Source organism: Cheilinus undulatus, linkage group 1 (genome assembly GCF_018320785.1).
Source record: "Cheilinus undulatus linkage group 1, ASM1832078v1, whole genome shotgun sequence".
NCBI lineage: Eukaryota > Metazoa > Chordata > Actinopteri > Labriformes > Labridae > Cheilinus > Cheilinus undulatus.
The window spans coordinates 17,242,532-17,256,789 of record NC_054865.1 but is presented as its reverse complement, the minus strand read 5'-3'; the positions used below and the strand labels follow the sequence as shown (position 1 = coordinate 17,256,789).

The 14,258-nt window shown below is 38.5% G+C and overlaps 1 protein-coding gene across 1 annotated transcript in view; it reads left to right on the top strand.

Annotated features, from left to right (window-relative positions):
* The window catches only part of kiaa1549lb (KIAA1549-like b), a 140,591-nt gene that overhangs the window by 109,576 nt on the left and 16,757 nt on the right, over positions 1 to 14,258 (top strand). Inside the window, exons 12-16 of the mRNA XM_041792076.1 lie at positions 1,610 to 1,645; positions 3,087 to 3,277; positions 11,136 to 11,266; positions 12,105 to 12,229; positions 13,823 to 14,052. Coding sequence (XP_041648010.1) covers positions 1,610 to 1,645; positions 3,087 to 3,277; positions 11,136 to 11,266; positions 12,105 to 12,229; positions 13,823 to 14,052 — 713 coding nt within the window. The remainder of the gene's footprint in view (positions 1 to 1,609; positions 1,646 to 3,086; positions 3,278 to 11,135; positions 11,267 to 12,104; positions 12,230 to 13,822; positions 14,053 to 14,258) is intronic.

Sequence of the window (14,258 nt, the reverse complement as noted above, 5' to 3'; positions counted from 1 at the left end):
CAGTTGTGAAATTTCCTCACTCCTAAATATTCCACAGTCAACTGTCAGAGGTATTATAACAAAGTGAAAGTGATTGGGAACGATAGCAACTCAGCCACGAAGTGGTAGGCCACACAAAATGACGGAGCAGGGCCAGTGGATGCAGAGGCGCATAGTGCGCAGAGGTCACCAACTTTTTGCAGAGTCAATCCTTACAGACCTCCAAACTTCATTTGGCCTTCAGATTAGCTCAAGAACAGTGCGTAGAGAGCTTCATGGAATGGGTTTCCATGGCCGAGCAGCTGCATCCAAGCCATACATCACCAAGTGCAATGCAAAGTGTTGGATGCAGTGGTGTAAAGCACGCTGCCACTGGACTCCAGAGCAGTAGAGACGCCTTCTCTGGAGATACGAATCATGCTTCTCCATCTGGCAATCTGATGGACGAGTTTGGGTTTGGCGGTTTCCAGGAGAACAGCACTTGTCTGACTGCATTGTGCCAAGTGTAAAGTTTGGTGGAGGGTGATTATGCTGTGGGGTTGTTTTTCCAGGAGCTGGGCTTGGCCCCTTAGTTCCAGTGAAAGGAACTCTGAATGCTTCAGCATAGCAAGAGATTTTGGACAATTCCGTGGTCCCAACTTTGTGGGAACAGTTTGGGGATGTCCCCTTCCTGTTCCAACATGACTGTGCACCAGTGCACAAAGTGAGGTCCATGAAGACATGGATGAGAGAGTTTGGTGTGGATATCCTTGACTGGCTTGCACAGAGTCCTGACCTTAACCCGGTAGAACACCTTTGGGATGAATTAGAGTGGAGACTGAGAGCCAGGCCTTTTCGTCCAACATCAGTATGTGACCTCACAAATGCGCTTCAGGAGGAAAGGTCAACAATTCCCATAAACACACTCCTAAACCTTGTGAAAAGCTTTCCCATAAGAGTTGAAGCTGTTATAGCTGCAAAGGGTGGACATCATATTAAACCCTATGGATTAAGAATGGGATGTCACTTAAGTTCAAATCCGAGCCAAGGCAGATGAGCAAATACTTTTGGCAATATAATGTATATTTGGAAATGAGAGACTTTGACTGTGCCCCAACCAAGACCCTTCAACATTATAAAACCAAAAAATGGGGTAAAAGGGGTAAATCATATAAAACTAAAAATACAAAAACAAAACAAATAAACAAGGACATTTCATTTAGTCGGTTAATTATTAGACCCTTGGCATCCAAATAAAAGATCTGTTAGTGCATAATAATATTGATTTATTATGTCTTCTTTAGACCTGGCTGTATCAGTATTTGCATGATCTAGCCTGGGACTTTACACCCTGGTGAAAACACAGACAACAGGGTCCACAGGAAACACTTTGTTCCCTGGAACTAAAAGTTCTGGGTACTTTTGGTTGAAAAGCACTTCTAGATGAATCAGTAATAAAAAAAAATGTTTCGTTTCAGCCTAAGAACTGGGTTTTGTGAAGCACAGAACATTCCTCATGTTATATTCTGTTTGGTCTTTGTTGGACCTCTAAATGACCTTGGTCAATGCTCTTGGAGAATCCTAGCCTGAATCTTAAGCTCTAGCTCACATGAACACACTGTTTTAGACATTTTCTCATTCTTTGTTTCAGATGGCGTACCGGCGAGATGTGGGCTATTATCACCAGGTACCTGCCTTCTCTCTTTCCCCTCATTACAGATCCGTGTTTTCATCTTCAGGGCTCAACTGTGCTGAGAGAAGGATTTAAATGGTTTCTGAGCAGACGTCACCTATGATACATTCCTATAAATCCTGCTGTGCTGATGACAACTAAGAATACAACGGCACTTTAGAGTAACAAACCTTTTACAATGAGATTTTCTGGGATGAAAGGCTGGCGCTGCATATTCCTCTTATTCTCCCAATGGCAAATTTGAAAGACTAAGCTTTGCAAAGAATGGTTATTATGGAAATAGGTTTTTCAAGCAGAATAAGCATGCTTCTATAAGTGATTTTTTTCCTGAGACTCAATGTTTAACTTGTGTTTGCATCAAGTAGTCAGATTGTCTTATTGGAAGTTGCCTCCCCTCCCTCATGTTTGGTTTTTCAGTGGCTGTCTTTCACTATTTTACACCAGTGTAAATGAAAATGGAGAGTAAAAGGCTCAGCACACCCTGCTGCTTTATTTATGGAATTTCATAGAGAGAGAGTAAGTAATAAAATCTTTAATATTAATCTGTGAGAGCCACTTTGGTGCTACTTTCAGAGCAGTTATTATTATGTAACACCCAAGCTCTTGAAAAGTTTCTTAAAAAATCCAAAAGCTTAAATTAATCAGATAATATTTTGGAGTTACTTGGGAAAACTTTCACATTTTAGGTAGATTTATACAGCTGTTTGGAATGTATATTCAAATGAGTGGCTCCTGAAAATCTAAATGAATTGTTAGTTTGCTACAGTAGCACTTTTGGTTATTTAAGTAGAAAATCTTTATGTTCCTCTATGTGTGGGTGTGTTTTCTGTAGGAAGAGAGAGGATGCATGTTTCTCAGTCACAGGACTATCACATATTGATTTTGCACCATAGCTTGGCTGCACTGAGGCAATGATGTGTCTTACAGTTTATGACACTGCCATGAGAGCAGTCCTTAATATTTCAGCAACTGTGTGGGTTTGTGCTCCTTTGGCCTCTACCATCACTCTAAACATGTGGACATCCATGCATCCTCCTCCCTGTTATCCACTAATCCATCGGAAAGCTTAACTTCACTACTATACTTCTGCAACAGTCTCCGGATCTCATCTTGTCACCGCCCACTGCGAGTTATTTCTTTGACAAGAATTTGGAAGAAGATGAGAGAGGGCTTCAGTTAAATCTCTGCTTATCTATTTCAAGGCACCACAGCCCAGTAATCCCACTCCTGCTCCTTAAATCCTCTGGACATCTCTTAAAGAATACACCACTGAGCTATTTAGAGATGTCTGTCCATGTAACACTTTTAATGCATGGCTAATGGAGCTCTCTTTGTTCCTCCCGTGTATTACTTGATATCGTATCTGAAATGAAATGATATATTAACTTTAGCTGTCTCTTTTTGTCTGTTTCCATTTTACAAACCTGTCCATCAGCCGGTCCAGGGCTTCGATTATGCCAAGCAGCACCTGGGCCAACAGGGAGGGGATGAGGAGACCCTGCCTGCCAGCCAGGATACCTTAGTGATGTCGCTACAAATTCGGGACACTCCACTCTCTCTAGAAAAGGCCCTGCAGCAGGATGGGACAGTTGGCAAGAAGAGCCTGACCTCTGATAAACACAAAAGGTATCAAAAGATCTGCACATATTCAAATTTTTGTGCTAAAAACAGCAAAATTTAAATAGTTACACAAACAAGATATTAACAAAAAAGCATGAGAGTCATTTTCATGTTTAAAGAACTGGTTACTATCATGTTATTACAGTCTCACACAAATCTGCATTTTATGGCTTTAGATAAAAGTTTTACTGAGGAATACCTTACTGATATAATTTATCACTGAGGATTTTATTTATTTAATTTTCAAAGTAAGAATAAACATTATGCATGATTTGCATTTACAATAAACAATGTCAGATTAAATTAAAGTCTGCTTAAAAAACAGTTTAACAATCAGATTGATAAAAGCCTTTATTACACACTTAAGAAGGTTATCATATAAGCTACAAATTTAGACAACAGATTTAGAAGGCAGATGTTGGAAATGTACCTTTAACTTCATAGTTCATTTGCAGTGGATATAACACTTAAGACCAGTCTCTCAGACCAAGATAAAGGTTTTCTTTGGCCATACCTTCACCGTTCTGCTATGTTTTCGCTCTTGCCAGCCCCTTCTCCATGTTGCAACCCAGTGCAGCCGTTTGTATGACTGATCTCCATTCAATTCTGTTGCCCAGAGATCATTACGTTCTTATTTTGTTGAAGTATTTTATATTGAACTAAATTTCGTATGATTTCAGAAAGTCCATTGATTTTCCTTTAACTTTACTCTTTAGACAACACTCCAACAGCAACAACCTTGAGTGGGCGAGGTAATATCTTTTCCTTTCGAATGGTAGCAGGGCTAACGATTAGAGAGGGAGAGCTTTATATAAATATATATAAATGTCCTGCCAGTATAAACACAGAGCTGAAAGCAACAGACCCAGAGGTTGTAAGTTTTAAGACAGTCACTACTCAACAATATAATTAATATGGATACATTGGATATCTGCAATATTAATGTGTATAAACTTGCATATTATACTTTTATTATTTAACTTTTAGGGCTGTTCAAGTACGACAAATATTATTTTGATTGATGCTGAGATTATGATTACAAATGGATTTCAAAATACCTGCACCATTTGCATTTATTAAATGCAACTGTTAATGATTAACAATCAGAGCACTTAACTTTTAGACTTATAGCATCTGTAGAAATTATTTCTGTTGATCTAATGTTTATAAACGGGATACAGCAAGATATGAAGCAATATAATGAAATATGATGTGATACCGTACTACATGACACGACTTGATAAGTCATGTTACAAATAGGATACTACATGATATGGTTTCATGCATTATGTAATATAATGTGATTAGACACTAACTGACACAACACAACACAATGCAATACAACGCAATGTACTGCAGTTAGACATGATATGATGCAATATGTTAGGATCCAATATGATACAATATAAAATTAAACAAAGCAATACTAATTTAAATGATACAATTCAAAACAATAGAATATGAAACAAGATAAAAAGATACAATGAAATTATTACAATGTGATATGATAAGATGTGATGGGATAAAATAGGATACGATAGAAGATGGAACACAGTGATACTATATTCTCCTAAGACCCTGTGTGCATGTATGAGGACATATTATTTTAACTTTCTTACGTAATAATAATTTCTGCTTTAGATTTTTTTGAGATATTTGTCCAGAATGTCCACCAAAGTTTAAGGAATTTGCTTAAAATTTGGGACAATAAGCCATTTGGATATTTTAGGGAATTTGCTTGGAAATTTCACATACTCTCATGGAAATTCAGCATAAATGTTTTTACATTTTGGAGAGCTGGACTGAAAGTTTTTGGGGAAATATGCTTTGAAATCTTCTTGCTGCGTACTCATGGTAATATGGGAAAGTTGTGGGGATTGGAAATTTTCTGGTCTTTCAATGGAAATCAAGAAAATTAACTTGACATTTTTTAGGAATTTGATTGGAAATTTGGAGGTATGGGGGGTTCCTTAGAAAGCTGAAGAATTCTCATGGAAATTTTAGGACTTGTTTGAATGTTTGAATGTTTGGATGTTTCGCCTTTGTCATGAGAATTTGGAGAATGTTTTTGTAAATTTTTAGGAATTTGGTACGGAATTTTTTGGGTATTTGCTTTGAAATTTGGGGAATTTTTAGGAATTCACAAGTTTTTTTTTCCTTTTTTTTCATGTTAAAATAGGCTTTATGACAAAGTTTAACTGAAACATTTGGGGACTTTTCAGAGAAACTTATCTGTACTTTTTATGGAATAATTTATAAATATGTTTAAGAATTTTAACAGAAATTTTAGGTTATTTCCTTGAAATTTTTGGGAATTTGTGTGGGTTTTGGAAAGGAAAATTTCCAAAAATTCCTGTTCAAAGACCAGGTTGATGTTTTAAACTATCAGTTCCTACTTTTCCCAAATAAATGGAAGAAACTAAAAATGCTTCCAAAGCTAAAGCTCATGTCTCAGAGGGGTATGATACACTAGGCAATTTCCTCAAGTGGAAATCGCGAGAGGGGCTCGGGGGGCGGTGCCGGTTTCATCGCAAGGCTATTTATGACAATAGCCGACTTGTCATTACAAGGTCATGTCCAAGTCCAAGCTGAAGCAGCATGTAGCTGGACAATGACACAGTGAAATGGTTGAGAAACACTGTACATGACAAGAGACTTTATTCATGTGTTTTAGTCATGTGGCCTGATTAGCTGATGCTGATCACCTGGCAACTGAGCCTCAGCTGTTTTCTTGACATACCTGGTGGTGTTGACCCTCCCTATGAAATAAGAGTCCTTTATTTGAATTTTATACAGACATGCAGTTCCTGTCAAGGTCTTGATGAGAGCAGGTGCAGAAGAAATGAACTTTGTTATTTCCAGCTCCATTTGAACACATTAAAAACTTTTATTGAGAAAGGATTGTGTGTTGCTATTTTGATTGACGTCACCAAAGTCAAGAGAACACAGAAACACACACCAATGCGTGCTTCATGCGCTAACACACATACAAATGAACAATCTCTCCCATTCACTTCATATGGGATATATGTGTGGCTGTCCAAAGACTTTATGGGGGACTGTATGTGGATGAGAAGCCACCCACCATCCTGTTAAAGCATTGTTTTAATGGGCTGCTTTATTGGAACAGCTCCATGTGTGTGCGTGATCAGAGCCCATTGAGGGCTGTATCTGTGTGTCAATCAAGGATGACATTATCAAAGCACCAGAGCTGCTGTTGCCATGGTAATTAATGCCTGCACGGTTACGCATCACTGATTACAGATCAGTTACACCTGAGGCAGCAGAGAGTAGTTTTGGGTGATTTTTGCTTGTGACCACAGTCTCTTTCTCCTCTCCATGTGCGAAAACCGTAAATGGTATCATCAAACGGATTTCGGCGTGAGCATCTGCAGGCTTGGAACTAGCTGTGATGTAATTTTGGTGTTGATTGTGTAAGAAATGAGGCCAGGAGGGCGATCTAAAAACGGGCATCTTTTTGTCTTTGAAATGAAATGGATCCGATTCGGTAACATTGCAGCAGATGGCCGAGATATCCATTTTCTTGGGACAGTTGGTCCTGTCACGCCAAAACTGCACATGATATGGCTTTGTTTCTTGGTTCCACAGTAGCGGGACAAGATTTCCTCCGTTTTGATATATATTTTATGTGTGTGGTGTTAGATTTGTGGCCGTAGTCACAAGTTGTTTGCAAAAGTCTCAGTTGATGTGTTGGCTCTCTCACACTCTGGGGTGATGACATCACCCACTCTAGCAGGGTGATTTTTCATGATTTTCACTCAACGCACAGGAGATTTGAAGACTTGCCTATCGAAAACCGTAAACCCCATCATCATAACAAAGACATTCCTGAAGACAGGACAAAAATACCTGCGTTTTAAAGTTTGAATGATCTCTGTAGGTGAAAGTATGGCGAAGCAGTAGGGGTGGTAAAAAACCCTGTTTTTGGGGTTTCATTGTCTCTCTCCCCATTCATTTCAGATGGGACATTTTTCGCAGTTTTTTGCAAATAACTTTGCGAAAAACTGGCGAATCTCTTAGAAAAGTCATAGCACACCGATCGGGAACAAACCACACGTTTTGATGTATAATTTGCAGGGGTTTTCTCAAAGCCCTAGGAGGAGTAGCGCGGCGAATTTTTGTCCGTAAGATGAAAACGGAAGAACAATAGTGGCTCGTGTCGTTGCCCCGAGCCCCTAATTAAGATACGAATAGATAAGATATGATTTGGTGAGATATAATATGATACAATACAATACAAAATTAAATAAAATAATACGATATGATACAATATGATGCTGTATGATACAGAATTAAACAAAACAGTACTTTATGATATGATACGATACAATAAGATACAGCGAAGTACAGTATGAAACAATTCGATACAACACAAAATTAAATGAAACGATACCGAACTATACAATATGCAACCATATGATATGAAACAATACAATAGCATACAATACCATAACCAATGATATAACATGATGTAATATATAGCAATGCAATGCAATGTGACTACTTTATTATTGACAGTAACATTTATAAAAAATGATAAAAACAACAACAATAATCCACATGTAAACAGAGAAGCACACACCAGTGAATAAATACAATTAATACAGCACAAGAAAAACCTTTAAGGATGTCCAAAGGGGGAATTAAAGTGCTGCAGCTGCACAAAGATGAAGTTTAAAATACTTCAGGACAAATAAAAGTAATAAAAATATATCTAGATAAAGGTACATAAAATAGAGGGTAAACAAAAGTGTTATATCAAGGAGTAAAGCATTCATGCAGGATGTTTTTAGACATCTACTGCAATGAATATCAAACTAAAGTGACGTTACCAGTACTGCGTAAAATGTGCCATACCTAGCGTTTGTTCTAGCTCAAAGTCTCCAATCACGGAGTTCAAGCTTGAATGCATGTTTTGCTTACATTTGCAACAATAAAGAGCTGCACTTTGCTGCTTAGGTTGGTGGTGTATATGTCTGACAATAAATTACCATGTTATTGATTTCTAAAGATCCCAAGTTTTTCTGGCACAGCTAAACAAAAACTTTAGGGACTTGGCTGTTAGCATGTTGAAAAGAAACATGCTTCATGAAGATAATCTGCTCAATCAGATAATTTACAACAGTCTTCCTTTTAACTGGAACAGAAGATAAGAAGAGTGCATATGCTTACATTGTGTGTGTGTTATCTCAATAATTTCCCTCCTGCTGTGTCGGAAAGCTCCAGGGTCACATAGAAAGAGATGGGATGATAAAACACAAAGATCCCTCCAGCCCTATCTTCTCTCCTCATTTCACCCAGATGCTGAATAATATAGACAGTCATTAACAAAGATCTCTGTATGGGCAGGTGAAATTGACCATTTTCCGCATCTGACAGTAGCTGCTTCCCCGTTTGGAAATTAATTGCGATGTTAAATCATGCTAAATTATTCAAACGGGGAGCGCGAAAGGGCACAGTTTTTCAAAGCCGGACAGGATAATGAGATCAAATAAAATTTACGTAACAAAGATGGGATCTATGGACTAGAGGTCCTGCAGTTATGAATGTGGTGACTCCTGAGACAGCAGAAGTTTGATATTTCTCAACAAATGACCTAATGTTGAGGTGTAAAATACCTCTAAAATATCTGAATATGCTGAGAAGTTATACAAAAGATAGGCGAAGAATATGTTTGACATTTTAAGACTTTGATTCTGATGGACACTATTCATGAAAGTAACTGTTTTTCATTTTAATGACAGGGTATAAAAGTAGATTAAACTGTTGCAGTAAGACCAGGCTATGGTACTGGCCTGCAACATACCGTGCAATCAGAAAGTGTTCAGAATCCCTTCACTTTTTTGTTTGTCCTTATGTTGCTGCCTGATGCTAAATTAAAAAAAAGAAAAAAAACCAAAACATTTTCATTTGAATTAATCTACACTCAACACCTTATCATGACAAAGTGATAAAACAGAAATTTAGACATTTTTGCAAATGTATTAAAAATAAAAACTGAAGTATCACATTGGCATGAGCATTCAAACCTTTTAAATAACTCTTGGCCAGGTTCCTTCTATTCCTAGCAATCTTTGTTAAGATGTTTCTACACCATGATTGGGGTACACCTGTGGTAAATTATGGATTGGGCATGGTTTAAAAAGGCACATATCTCTCTCTAGAAGGCCTCACAGCTAATAATGCATATCAGAGCAAAATCCAAGCCATGAGGTCAGAGGAACTGCCTGCACATCTCAGGGACAAGATCTGGGGAGGCTATGAAAAAAATCAGCATCAGCATCAAATCAGCATCAGACTGAAGCTTAACAAAACTGAACAAAAATGAAGAGAGTCTGAATACTTCCTGAATGCACTGTATATGCTGTTTTTCCCATTCAGAGATAATCTATTGTTCTTAAACCAGTAGTGAACTTTTCTAAGTTCAGCATTGATTTACCCATTTAATCCTAATCATCATCATCATAATCACTTTGTTGGATATAAAAATATTTGTACCATTAGCAAGGAGAAAAAAAAATCAGAGATTTAAATAGAAATAATTAACTTCAATAAGGAAAAGCAAGTGACCCAGGAAGGATCCTTGAGGTTCACCGCTGTTAACTTCCATTGAATAGAGGCCATAAAAAGTAATAAAATCATAAAAAGGATATTTCTAACTGTAGCAGGAGGCTGCAACATAGAAAAAAGTGGATACTTTCTGAATGCACTGTTTGCTTTTGGCTATGTGAGGAGAAGCAAGTGGAACATGCTTTGGATAGTAAATAAATGAATAATCTGATCATTTTATACTAATCCCCAAATGCTTGTTGAACCCTGCAGACAAAGACAAACTGGCTGACTACTGCTGTAAGGTAACATTTTTTCCAAGGTAGTATTTCAAGGCTGAGATGTGGCTATACATGTTTGATACAAACAAACCTTCAAACGTGCACACAGGCATGCTACAGACAATTACCTCTAATTGGCTTCTTCCTCTCTTAAGTCATCCCCTCATTTGTAGCAAGGTCACTGTACTGTCGGCCTTGCAGGATCAAATACCCAGTCCTTTCAAATAGCCGATACCAATGTATTCTTTACACCTCATTTAATTATTACATGTAACACGTCTTTGTTCAGCCTGCGACTGTTGCGTGGAGCGAGCTCTCTGCAGCAGTGCCTCGACGAGAGCGGGGAGGGCAGCAATGTTCCTCTGTCTCTCTCTGCCTTTATCATTTTTACCAGACAATTAGGGGATAGACCACGGTGCTTTGATGTCACTGTCAGCCTCGTGGTCCTCTGTGCCGCCGCTTGATCAGCTCTAATTTCAACCACAGTTCAGCATTTGAAGCAAGTGAAACAAGAGTTGGAGAAAGCAATTGTTTGTCCAGTTAATGAAGAGCAATGCTTTGCTGCACTCTGGATATGAAAACCACTGGCAAAGAAAACATGGGCAGTGCAACAGTGATAGAGACACAGGTGGATAAATTTATTAAATAGGAAAATGTGAATAAATGTACAAAAGATGCATTCATACGAGCATTGGGTATGTTTTTAGATGAATTTCAGAAATCTTTGGGTGATGATAAGCGCCTTCTTTTCAATAATTTAACTCATAATTAAGACCCAAAGGACTAATTAGTCCTCTTTAGCTGATTTCTTCACACGGAGGCCTTGTACAGTGATTCTGACCATGCATTTTTTTTGCTATGTAAATAGAATAACAATAATCACACTTCATGTTTACTCTGGAGAGGAGGGGAGAGGCAGGTGGGGTTGTTAAAAGGAGGGATGACATAACCTGGCTGCGAGCCCAGCTTCCGGAGATCTCACCGCCTTTTCTTGTTGCTATGGTTACTTGCAGCAAGTTGCCGAGCGAGGACGGTTCCGTCATCAGCAACGAATCAGAGAAGCTGAATTCCGGCAGGGCCTTGTCAGTGCTGAAAGTCACAGCACAGCAGAAACTGACAAAGGAGGAGACGCGGAAGAGGGACGGTGAGAGTCGCACTCTGATGCTAAACACAAACCATTTGTTCTTCTGGCAAGGTCACACATGCCCAAAATCTCTCTCCCTCTTTCTCTCCTGCATGAAACACTCCTGGTGCACACAGGTACTGTGAGAGAAATGCTCCACCACTGCAGCTTTTTTTTTTACTGCCATAAAAGTAGCCACTCAGCAGAAAGCACAGATTGACCGGATGAATATGCATGAGGGAGACACTCTGCTGACATGATACAGTATGTCAGAGTAGTGGATGCTGTGACACCCTGGCAGCAGCACATGCACGCACATACTCACTAATATATAAAAAAGAACACAATGTCACTCAATTTTGATACAGGGCAGTTGAAGTAAAAGCCTTTTAGATGGTGAACTATTCCCAGTGCTATTCTTGTTCACTGAAGCTAAATGTTCCACATGTGTTGGCTGCGACTTAAATTAATCTAATTCATATTCTCCGCCTGCAAATTGCATCCAGCTCTCCAGATTATGATTTTCTTAATGGCTGGATTTGAATAATTCATCAGCTGAGTTAAGGGAAACTACAACTGAATCAAGTTTGTCTGATGTCTGATAAGGAATGAAAGTGCAGAGTCAGTTTCTTTCATCTATCACAGAGATGCATAGGCCCAAGCTTTGAAACTAACGCTATCTTTATGATCTATTGTCTCCGTCCACCACTTCATTTGCTGACACAAGCGACTGATGTTTGACATAATCCCACAGCCTCACAGTGCATAGTGATGAGACACGAAGAGCCGGTGACTGACAATGTATTGATAAGAGGCATTTGTAGTCTCTTTGTGAGTGAACTCCCTCTCTGTTCTTCAGATCCGTATGACACCTCCTCTGGCTCCCTGCAGCTCATCTCCATAAAGCCCATGGCAGCTCAGCCCAACTACTCGCACCCTGCGTCGTCTGACCGCAGTCACGAGTCAGCAGTCGTCAACGGAGAGGTGATGCACATGCACACATGCATGCACAAAAGCTTTGACATGATTCAAGAGTGCAAATACACACATGAATGAAGGGCCATGCAAACATGGTTTTCTGAACAGCAACGTCCTGTGAGCAACAAACAAGCACTCAGTATTTAACAGCTTTGTGTAAAGCTACACTGAAATGAACTCTTTAAGGTACTAATAAATTACAGAAATTTTTAAACCATGGACTTTATGAAACATGGAGATAGTATCTGTGATGTGGCCTATTTTTAAAGTGGAGTTCAGGAGGTAAACAATGGCAGTCTCAGTATTTGAAATCTGACTCACTCTAGCTGTTGGGAAATAAATTAATTTAAAAGATTTTTAAACAATTAAAAAAAAACAGGAGATGAGGTATGCCTGAAGCCTCCTGCAAACAGCTGTTTTTCCCAAAGTGAAAGTTAGAAGCCCCTAGGGGGCTGTGAGGCACTGAGACGGATCTTGTAAGATGTCCCCTAAAAAAACAACGAAATTTTTAAAATGATTTTAATGCCATATTTGATCCAGTATTGGAAAAATGACACACAAAATTAATCCAGTTAAATATAAAAGATTGTCATTATCTGTCAACTTGCCCTTAACTACAAGAGTTGAACTATTAGTTTAATTTCACGCAGTTTTACTACTAGACAATACCACTTACCTACATAAGTAATATTTCCTTTATTTGTGTTATTTTGCTCCTCATACTGGTTCATATTATACTGTATTGTATTTCTTTTTACCTAATAGAGTTTGTAAAAAACAATATGTCTTAATAAGTACAAAGTTATGTTTTCATGTTTCTAGGATTGTCAATCAAATCTAAACTGAATCCGCACAGTCCTGATGAGCTGGGTGTTTAATAAGTCATAACTAAAGACATTTGTCCCCACTGCCCATCATATGTTGAATATTTCATGTTACAGAGAAACACTTTAAAAGATTTCCCACACTGATGCCAATTAGGTGGATGAAAATCTTTATTTCATGAAAAAATCCCTGTGCTTTTAAATAAGTTATATGATTTATGACACTGTCTGATGAAGTGTTGACCTCTGACGACCACATTACAATACCATCACTTTAATGATGTTAATAAAGTACAGCTTGAAAGGGCATTTTCTTTCAGTATTTTAATGTAGTACTCTACTGCCATTTTAATTCATTTAAATTGTGATCTCATTAATATATTGTTAGCTCAACCAAGTTTTATTTCCCAGAAAAATGATATAACAGCCTCTGCTGTTAAGTCTGCAGTTATTATTAGATCAAAGAACGGTTAAAAACACTTGGTTTAATAGCATGATGCAACACACCTTTGATTTTTTTGTCTCAGTTTTCATTCTTTTTAATTTACTTTGTGGTTGAGAACAGATATACTTAACATAGATATAATGAATGTGATCTAAATCTTTCAGATGTTTATTGCATAGCAGTTCTCAGAGCTTCCTATTCCCATGAATCCTCTGATCTTTTATCCTGACATTAATGAGAGAAGCAGAATCATGCCGAATCCTGCAGGAACTACTTTTTATGTTCTCATCTCCACATGTCTTTGCATTTTGCACTTCCACCTCTCTGCAGGTGAACTTGGCTCTGAAACAGAAGTCAGATATCGAGCACTACAGAAACAAGCTGAGGCTGAAGGCTAAGAGGAAGGGTTATTACGACTTCCCCTCCACAGATGGCAGCAGCAGCGGCCGAGCCCTGGCACAGAGACAGCGGCATGGCCATGAGAGGGCAGCTGGTGAGCATGGCAGACCACTGGAGCCTGATGATGAGCGGGGCTCCACATTTGTCAAGTCTCACAGGAGGTGAGGGGAGAGAGGGAAACAACAAGTGAAACCTGGGCTTTAACAGGGAAATTCATGTTAACTTAAGGGAGTGTGAGGGAGCCACAGTTCTGCAAGTTAGAGAACATTTCATTGTCATTTATTCTTGGTGACTTCAATGTTTCCTTATTATCTCGTAAATTTGGATAGATTGTAAATCAGAGTCTTTAAACTGCTTAGAAGAGTAC